At 35.6% G+C, this 10,184-nt stretch overlaps 1 protein-coding gene across 2 annotated transcripts; it reads left to right on the top strand.

The window, feature by feature from the left end:
- The first annotated feature begins 64 nt into the window (after nucleotides 1–64).
- LOC142622682 (protein DETOXIFICATION 45, chloroplastic-like) lies at nucleotides 65–8,430 on the top strand. 2 transcript variants are annotated; one of them, XM_075796210.1, is made up of 15 exons: nucleotides 65–285; nucleotides 1,125–1,474; nucleotides 1,708–1,853; nucleotides 2,635–2,778; nucleotides 2,932–3,071; nucleotides 3,226–3,361; nucleotides 4,673–4,769; nucleotides 4,857–4,957; nucleotides 5,490–5,653; nucleotides 6,058–6,129; nucleotides 6,255–6,371; nucleotides 6,462–6,557; nucleotides 6,668–6,789; nucleotides 7,211–7,268; nucleotides 8,054–8,430. In XM_075796210.1, the coding sequence occupies exons 2-15, from the start codon at nucleotides 1,179–1,181 to the stop codon at nucleotides 8,063–8,065; spliced, it is 1,701 nt and encodes a 566-aa protein (XP_075652325.1). In that variant the 5' UTR covers nucleotides 65–285; nucleotides 1,125–1,178; the 3' UTR covers nucleotides 8,066–8,430. The 2 variants fall into 2 exon arrangements, with proteins under 2 accessions (XP_075652325.1, XP_075652324.1); XM_075796209.1 differs by having other exon boundaries at nucleotides 148–285; nucleotides 1,122–1,474.
- Nucleotides 8,431–10,184: the final 1,754 nt, after the last annotated feature.

Here is a 10,184-nt window from a genome sequence, read left to right as displayed (position 1 = left end):
ATTAAGACATCACTAAATACTTATCAACTTTTCTGCAATTTTCTCGTAAGTCATAACAAATGCAATCAATGTGCTCACCAAACTAATAATTCACAGAGTCACCAACTCAGTCTCACACGCCATAATATATTCTCCACCGCCACGAGTGTGACATTGTAGCAATCACATTTTAAGAAAAATAGTAGAAAAGAAAACACACACACACACACACACAACCATAGCCATTCGTTAAGCTTGTTCTTTGATTCTGACTAAGCTTTCCTCCAGCTAAAACCAGCTTCGCAGGTAAATCTCTGCGACCCACATTTTGGAATTTTCCGATGAACCTCTGCATTATTAGCTAACTATGTGTTTCAGTGGCTGGAATAAAATTCTGTCTTCGGTTTTTTTTTTTTTTTAATATTACCCACCTCCTTAAATTTTAAAAATTTTCTCTTTCCCACACGTTTTTCTAAGCAAACAAACGGAAATGAGTTATTTTAGTGATAATGCTGACTGCTGAGTAATGGGTTTGAAGTAGTTAACAGTTGCAGTGCAGAGGTTGTTACTATATCCGTTAGTTACTTAGTTGTCTAATTGGTTTCGGAGAAAATTGAGGGAAAAGATTGAATTTTTTAAACTAGTTTTTTGCTGTAACCTGTGTGAGTGGTTTTGGAATCCATAATAAGGAAGAATTCTATGCCACATTGTAGTTTTGTTCATTTTGGTGGAGGTCTGTGTTTCCTGGTAGCCTTTTCCCTGTGTTCTCTTAGCATCCAAACAAAACAAAAGTGTTTTCAAAGGACAAACCTGAGGAATTTCCTCTAACTAACCCACCTATTATGTGGCGGTTCAAAAGACCATCCACTTGTATTAAATTACATGATTCATTAAATAATTTAAACAAGCCACATGACTATTCGATAGGTAGTGTGATATAAGTACATGTGGACAGTCTTTTGAATTGGTGAGTTGGAAGAACTTTCTAAAATTCTGACCATACTTCGAATGAGAGCACATTTTCATATGAATAAATGTGAACAAAGAAAGAATGAGGAGAAAGGCATGGTATGGTATTAGTAACTTGTTCTTTTTTGAATGTGGTATTAAGTGTCACTTACATGCTGTTTGATCATTTGCAGCAGATTGCCTTGGATCTTACTCCTGATTCGAAGTTTTCTTAGTTTGGTTATCGCAATATGGAAATAACCCAACTGTCTGGTTCACTGGCTTGTGGAATTAATGTTAAGAAATGTGAAAGAAGATCAATTAAAAACATGGCGAAAAGATTTGGGTCCAAAATCTCAAGGGAAGGTCATCATGTTCATTACTTTGCAGTGTGTGATAATAGAAAATTGAAATTTAGCAATGTTGCTAGGCGATGTGGGTTGATTAGCGAGCAACAAACATCAGATTATGAGTTGAGTGCTTCTAGTTTGGAGGTTCAGGATATTGTAGCATCCAAAAATGTGACTGTACCGAGCAAGAGAACCTTGTAAGATGCCAGACTTAAAAACCTTTTTTATTTTTGCATTTTTGCTACTTGTTATTACAAATGAGTTTTGAGTATTCATTAAAAAAATTGGTACTTCAAATAGTATTGCATCACTGTGTGAGAACTCAGTGAAGCCCTGAGCTTTTTTTTTTTTTTTTAGCTACAAAGTTCTGAGCTTATCTTTTGATTCTAGATTTTTGTGAATTTTATTGAATTCCTGAAAATTTTTACAGTGAGATTGCTGAGACAGCCTCAACCAGTGAATCACACACTCCAAGTGTCCAAACTGAGCTTATAATGCTTTCTTTACCAGCAATTGCTGGACAAGCAATTGAGCCCTTGGCACAACTGATGGAAACTGCTTACATTGGAAGATTGGGTTAGATTTTTTACTCAATGAGTGCTCTCTATCAAATAAACCGCTACGATTAAACAATGGGTAATCATAAATAGTGGGGATGAAATCAGCTTAATGACATGTGTCATATCTAAAATTGCTGCAGGGCTCCTTTTAGCTTGAGTCACTATTGTTACTAAGCTTGTTCTGTCTTAATTAGCAACTTTTTGTCTTGATTTTGGTTGATGTGCATAATTGGTCATCAAATATTGTCAGCTTTGTCTACCAACTATACTGTCTGGTTTAGGTTTAGTCAAAACTGAGTTGATGCACAATTGGCTCCAATCACTTCCATATTCAAGAGATTATTTTATTGATTGATTGGGAGGGACGCACTTGGAATATGGAGCATGTAGGCTGGTTTATAAAGGCTCCATTTTTTGTCACAGAATTAATGAGGGAAAGGAAAACCATCTAATTGCTTGAGAAATTAGCTTCCTATCATAAGAATTTTAACCATTTTTCTTTCCATTCCACCCTGTTTCCTGTGATCTAAATGGAATCTGAGAGTTTGGGGTATCAATCTTCTAGGATTTTTGAGTTTATATACTCTTATGTTGTTCACATTTGGCGTATTAAACCTTTGGAATATGATGCATCATACAACTAATGGAAGAAATTTGGAGAGTGTGTAGTTGGATTTTCATTTATTGGTTACTTTCTCATACTGATTCTTGCTTCCTTCGGCTAAAGTTAATATTTTGTGCAAAAGTTCCTTTTTAGCATATGCTAAATAAGCCCTTGGTTTTACCAATTTGAAAAGGGCCCTTGGAGTTGGCATCGGCAGGTCTTTCTATGTCAATTTTCAACATCATATCAAAGGTTTTCAATATCCCTCTTCTCAGTGTAGCGACATCATTTGTGGCTGAAGACATATCAAAGAATGCAAGCAAGGAATCTAATTCAGGTGAAACCACAACAGATGCTAGAATTTCTTCTCTTGAACTTCAAAGCATGCCATTTTGAGTTCCTCGCTTACATTGGGAAAAAAAAATGAAACACAAGATAAATGACCCTGAATATTGAATCTTGTTCTCTATTTGAAATAATTGATGTACAGCTTTTGATGGAATGGGTGAAAGAAAGCTTCTACCCTCAGTCTCTACTGCCTTACTTTTATCAGTTACAATTGGTACTTTTGAGGCTTTGGCAATGTATTTGGGGTCTGGAATATTTCTGAACATTATGGGCATATCATCTGTGAGTAAAACTTTGCTAAGAGTACATATGATATTAGTGCGTTCCTATTATTTACCTCCTATTGACAAGTAACATTTGCATTGTAATTTTGATCTCACATTCCGTTTTCCATTTATAGAGTGAACTAACTTCTAATGCTTATTTCTGTAAAAAGGCTTCATCCATGCGCATTCCAGCAGAAAAATTTCTTAAACTTAGAGCAATTGGTGCTCCTGCAGTTGTTGTTTCTCTGGCCATTCAAGGCATCTTCCGTGGATTTAAGGACACAAAGACCCCTGTATTATGTCTAGGCAAGTGCTCAGCTTACCTTCTGAAACTTATATGAGGAAAGGAATATGAATGTCATTGGACTGCACTGGTATTCTATGCGATGAGCATGTGTCACTGTTCCAACATAAACCTGTATATCACAAAAAACAGTCATTTTATCTTGGCTTTTTTTTTACTATTTAAAGCATTTTCAGGAAGATTTAAAGAAAAAACTATTTTTTTGATGCATACTAACCCACCCTAATTTATATATATGCCGGCTAAAAGCTATTATAGCTGTATAAACCACCCTGTGATTTTGCACATATTTGCCTCCCTCTATTAGTCACATGTCTAATGCTTCAAGTAGTGCTCATCTTATGGTAATTTTTGGGTATACAAGTGTGTGTGGAAGTTCACATAGAGAAAAAGTAAAGAAGTTGATGAATTAATATGACCTAATTAGGTCCAAACCCATAGGCTTAATTTTTTGGGTTGTGTTGTTCCTATATAACATATTAAGGTCTAAATTGTAGTCTCCCCAAGTTGTTATCTACATAACAGGTGGAATCAGAGGTATGGTAGGTTGTGGCAAGGTGGCGACAAAATGTGTGTACTTGGAGCTCACACAAGTGTGCATTGTACAAGGCAAGCCCACAATGCCCATATAAATTATCTTGGAAAAAGGCCCTAGAATATAGCATTGTCAACAGTGCTAGATCAATGAAGAATGGCAAAACATGAGGTTCCCATAGATATGAACAGGGTTCCTATGGAGGGCGGGAAAAATTAAAGAAGTAGAGAAATTATTATAACATAATTGGATCCAAATTCATAGGCTTAAACTTTGGGGTTATGTAGCGTCCATATATGATATATAAGGGCTCAATTGAAGTGTTCCCAGGGTGTCATCTCCCTAACAGTAACCCCCCCCCCCCCCCACATCCCCTCTTTCCCTGGCTTTCCTTTGATCTCATTGGAATATAACATTAAATAAGAACCTGATAATGTCAAACATCACATGTGCAAGAACGTACAACTACATTACATATAATTTATTTTTCTTAATGAATTTAGTAAGATGGCCGCTATGATGCAATGAAAGTGATATATCAAATCATAAAAATGAAATCACTTTATTCAATTTCTATTATTAAATATTTCATCAATCATAGAACTCTGTTGATATTGATTTAGCTCCTTATTGTTTCTATCACAAAGTAAATGTTATTCTACACATGCCAGTTCCCATGGATTGAATCTTTTGCTTACAACCAAGCAGACCTCCAATTCAGCATTATCTATCAGATTTTTTGTTAACTAACTAATGGATGTAAATGATTTATTTGCAGGACTCGGAAATTTGTCAGCTGTGTTTTTATTTCCTTTACTTATGTATTATTTTCGCTTGGGTGTAACTGGTGCTGCCATTTCTACTGTTGTCTCTCAGTATGTGCTTCAACTGTTAGAGTTCTTCCTTCTGCTTCTGTTACTCATAGCCTCATAACTGAAACTATATGCTTTCACATTTTCCAGATACATTGTCACCATTTTGATGATCTGGTATCTTAATAAAAGGACTGTATTGTCAGTTCCCAGTGCAAAAAGTTTGCATTTTGGTGGCTACCTAAGATCTGGTGAGTTTTATTCTGCTCTTATATTTGGTTTAGGGACATCTTCTTTGACTCTTTTGCTGATTCCATGTGGCTATAATGGTAGTCATTCTCTCCTTTAATTGGATCTGTTATGTGTTTTTCATGTTATATAGTCAAAAAAGTAGGACAATCAAAATTTTGCATTTTCTGGATTGATTGACTGGTTTTTTAATAATGCTTTGATGTTTCTAGACAAAATTCGAAGCTACATAACATGCTACGAAATGGTGAATTTAATCACTTAACCACTATTTTAATATACCACCTCATGTGTGGGCCCAAACTCCCTCTTAATAAGTGGGTCCCAAGTCCCAACATGTGGAATGTTTAACTTTCAAATGGGAGGGAAGATGAAGACAAGGTTCAAACTCAGGACCACTGCTCTAATACCATGCTAAACTACCACTTGTCAAACGGTGAATAAGCACATTAATTTTTTCCACTTTCAATGTATATGACTCAGTATCTAATTCTTTGTGCACTGATCACTCACATACCAGAATTTTTTGCTTAGGTGGTTTTCTTCTTGGGAGAACCCTAGCTGCTGTTTTGACAATAACTTTGAGCACATCAATGGCTGCTCGTCTTGGACCATTAGCAATGGCAGCTCATCAGATATGCTTGCAAGTGTGGTTATCTGTGTCTCTCCTTGCTGATGCACAAGCTGGATCTGGTCAGGTATGCAATGTGTAATCACAAACCTTTTCTATTAATCTCCTATAAATCCTCCCTTCATTCAGAGTCTCCTAACTTTGTTATTTTCATAAATTTCTAATTATGGTAACATCCTGTTACACTTGTATATGTTAAAGAGAGATTAAGGTTGATACTTTGGCAATCCATTGCCTTTAATTTTCATGACTAGAAACTCCTTGGTTAGCCTACCTCAGCTTTTCATATTCTGGAGTTAGATTTAAAAGTTTCATTGATACCTATTTGTTGTCCTCACAGCTAAGGTGTTTGCATATGATTGCAAACTCCTTTTCTTTGCTTTTGTTCTTGTTAAATCTTGTGATTGCATCATTATTTTAACATGTTTACATTAATTTACCAAATTATTGAAGAGCATTTATTGAATGTAGGCTCTTATTGCAAGTGCCCTTGCTAAAGGTGACTACAGCACTGTGAAAGAAATCACTTACTTTGCTTTAAAGGTGACTTATTGCATGTTGTTATTGTTTTAGTTTTAGCACATACTTTGAAATTGAAAGAATGTGTTTCTTTTTTCCCGTTTCTCCCTTTGGGATTATTTTTTATGACATCATATATGTTTCCTCAGACGGGGCTATTCACTGGCATTTCCTTAGCTATCATATTGGGCGTGTCTTTTGGGTCATTAGCTACATTGTTCACTAATGATTCTGAAGTGTTAGGAATTGTAAGATCCGGGTTGTTGGTATGTATCTCTGTTAGCCTTGGATCATGTCCAATTTTTGTTATATGTTTCATCATTTTGTTTATAAGCTCCTGCCTAAATTTGCTACAGTTTGTCAGCGCCAGTCAACCTATCAATGCTCTGGCTTATATATTTGATGGCCTCCATTATGGAATTTCAGACTTTTCATATGCAGCTATCTCTATGGTAAGCTGCCTTGTCATATTGATTAACTATTTAGATAAGATAGTGGTCATGATATTAATCCATTCAATTAGTTTATATCTTTTCTTTTAACATATGCAAATAATTTTCAGATGGTGGTAGGGGCAATTTCTTCTGCATTTTTGCTCTATGCTCCCTCTGCTATTGGTCTTTCGGGTGTTTGGTCCGGTTTAACTCTTTTCATGGGCCTGCGAACAGTGGCTGGATACATGAGGTATGTGCAGAATTGTGTTAAATTTTTTTTCTCTCTCTTTACCTTCACTATCCTTTGCAAATTGCTACAAGGTTAAATTGGACATTTATAAGCTATGATTCAAGTTGATATGGCACATAGATAATCAAACTTTTGGTCAAGCTCATCACACACTTGTATGAATGTGATTATACTGTATTTATTTGAGGTTTCTGCATATCAACCACACTTTAGTATGCAGTGGATGAATTTGGATATGAATATTAAGATTTTGCTCTTAGCAACACTCATAAATTTAAATGTTAATTTTGCTTAGCGGAAAACAAACTTTGACATTGACTTCACATACAAGATCTCTTGAGATTGATATTATCATGTTATTCTGGCCATAGTTTTAGCATGTGTGATGGTCTAAATTCCAACTGGCCTCTTGTGTTTCCAGATTATTATCCAAAAATGGTCCATGGTGGTTCTTGCAGGAGGACATCCCTAGCTTAAAGGTTAGTCGAGAGAGGAAGCAAGTTCTTTATTTACAATGTTTTGTTTATTAGGTTAGATATTTAAAACAGCATTTTATCTATAACCCATGACCTTCATGTGAATGTTTATTACCGATTCGTATATTGTGACACGATATTTTGTGCTAAAGTAGCCCCAAATTATATCTATCTAAGATTCCAACAGTCTTACCAAAGGTTACTGCAATATAAGCAGGACAGTGAGGGAAAATCTAATTATAGCTAAAAGCATGGGGCTCCTTAAATCACAAGTAAACACTATGAAATCCACTAGATGAAAGAAAATAAATTGACACAAATTTTATTGATAATTAACTGCAATTTTCATTTTACAACTTAGGGACCAATTTATAGGCTCCATAAAAACCAAATTCTCAAATACCATATTAATACACTACCATATTTATAATATTACACGAAAATATCAAAGATTAACATACAACAAAAATTGACCCCATGTTCTGTTCTACATCATATACAAAATCCCTTTCTATGGTTGAAAAGTGCTAGGTAGGATGGCTCAATTTTTGTTAATGGAGGTCCCACGAGAATCTGGATTCTAGGATAAAGAGAGCAAGGGTGCCTTCACCACTACAGCTTTTTGATGAACCTAAAATATTGATTCTATAAACTAAGTTTGTTTACTGCGGAGAGGGTTCTCTCTATCTCTCTCTTTCTCGTGATGAAACAACATATACTATCACTTTGTGTTAATTCCTACTATCCAATTTTGGGGTCTTATAGTTTTTTATTTACTTCTGCATCAGGTTGCCATTTGAGTTGCAGAAACTTCAGGCTATGAACGTGTGGGCACACCTGTTATAATAGGAGATATAAACCAATTATTATGTAACTATTCTTTTTATTCCGTCTTCCTTTTATATTTGTTGTGTGTATTCTTTTTCTTTTCTCTACCCAGTTGGCAGGTAAATAGGAGTTGTGGTTGATGTATAGTTGATGTTCTGCAACTCAGATTTGCAAATCATACATTATTCTATATTCATTTGGTTTGGTTTTAAAATCTCTGCCACTGGGTTATAGATCATAAGGGTTGAAATATGAGGGGTCAATTTGTCCCCTATAGGCTATTATGTTCTGTTGTATCAGACACTTGCAACAAATATTCAATATTGTTAACTCTCTCTCTCTCTCTCTCTCTCTCTTCAAATGCTGGACAAAACTTATATTTATCTAGAAAAACTTATTAGAATTTGAGCAAAATAAAAAATAGTAGAAATTGGATAAACCTGAGTTACAGTGCCAATCGGCACTTATGAATTTTTCATCGTTCTTTTTGAATCTTCATGAGATGCACACTTATCCAATCAACACAAGGGATGAATATGAACTAAGATAACTCTCGAAGACTATGATTCAAAGTTCAAACTACATCACCTTGAGCTCCCACCTCTATAAATAAAGGTAGTGTTCTTGACAGTAGAAGCACTCTTTTAGAGAGCCATTAAATTGACTGCAAATCCTTTTTAGCAACAACACTCTCATCCAACAGCCATGATATTCTGAGCTCAATGTGTATGTAGGTATAGAGCTATAACCCTTTTTTTTTTCTACACGAAAACTTTTTCTATAATGATATCGGATGAATGCAACGATGAACATGTTCTCATAATTTAGGGTTTGAATATACTTGAATGCTCACATCAACAAAATTTGGTTTTATCCAACCTTAAATTGTTGCTTTGATTTTTCCATGCTCACTTTCCTTCTTTATGGCATGTTTAGATGGTTGTATTATATTTGTATGATTGAATGATATGAATTCATGGTCATTAATTTCTAGAAGACCGGTTTAGGCAGGCTAAAATGGGTGCCTAATCCCTTTGCATTTCCATAGCCTAGCTGCCAAACTTAGATTATTGGTTCTAGACTTTTCTCAAAAATAAAATAGTTCTAGACTAGTATTTATCCACGTAATTTTACTTCTTTTTTAAGAATGAAATCTATGGTCCCCAAGAACTTTTCTAACAACGGTGTTTGGGCCGCAATTTATTTATTTGTGGGCTATATCACTGTCCTACAGATTAGGCCTCAAATTTGCTTGGTCCATCTCATCCCAACTTTACTACCAATACTCCCGTCTAATTTCCCTCTATTCCCCTATGTTTCTCTCTTTGTTTCTCACTCCCTAACTTTTTTCCAACCCTCCCCCCCCCCCCCCCCCCACTGTGTTTACCCTCATCTCCTTTTATAGTCTCTCATTAGTGGGACTGTCATCATGAGTTTCCCACTTCTCACATATTCCCACATCTGTCAGTATCCTAGGGGATCTTCGCTACCTCAGAGGATCCTCTTGGAACTTGTTTTCAGATATCAAATAGTGTTTGGCAGCAAATTCTCTTATAGCACTATCAATTCTCGATTTCCAACCCCTACTAGATACGCATTCTACCACGACTTCCTTCATTATTAGTCGGTATTAGGCCAATCACTTAAAGACTTCCTTGGGGAGCCATTCCTTGGACTTGTTGTTCTAGCCTCTAGACCAGCTTGCTGTGATTGGGCCCAAAGCCAACTTCTTCCATACGGATAGTGCTCCGTTCGTCTAATGGACCTTGGGCCTTACACTGGGCCCTAATAGGATAGGCTATCACGTGCCCGCCTAGCCCAACCCCCACAAAACCAAAACCATATAATTTACATAATATGTACAAGAAAACAAAATTTTGTAGTTTTCCATTTTTATGTCTACCATGATGTAAATTTAACATCTCTATGAAATAAAGTGATGTATTTCGTTTATTTCTAGGTTTTTTTCCCCCTTTAATAAAAATAGATGGCAACTTCAATCTAAAACTGTCAATTTTTGGGGAATAATATCATTAGTCAAGCCATCATTTTGAAAAACAATTTTAATTTGCTCGATCTACCCTTTTACGT

This window comes from Castanea sativa, chromosome 1 (assembly GCF_040712315.1).
Source record: "Castanea sativa cultivar Marrone di Chiusa Pesio chromosome 1, ASM4071231v1".
NCBI classification, from domain to species: domain Eukaryota; kingdom Viridiplantae; phylum Streptophyta; class Magnoliopsida; order Fagales; family Fagaceae; genus Castanea; species Castanea sativa.
The sequence above is the reverse complement of the archived record's forward strand: the minus strand, read 5'-3'. Positions and strand labels throughout refer to the sequence as shown.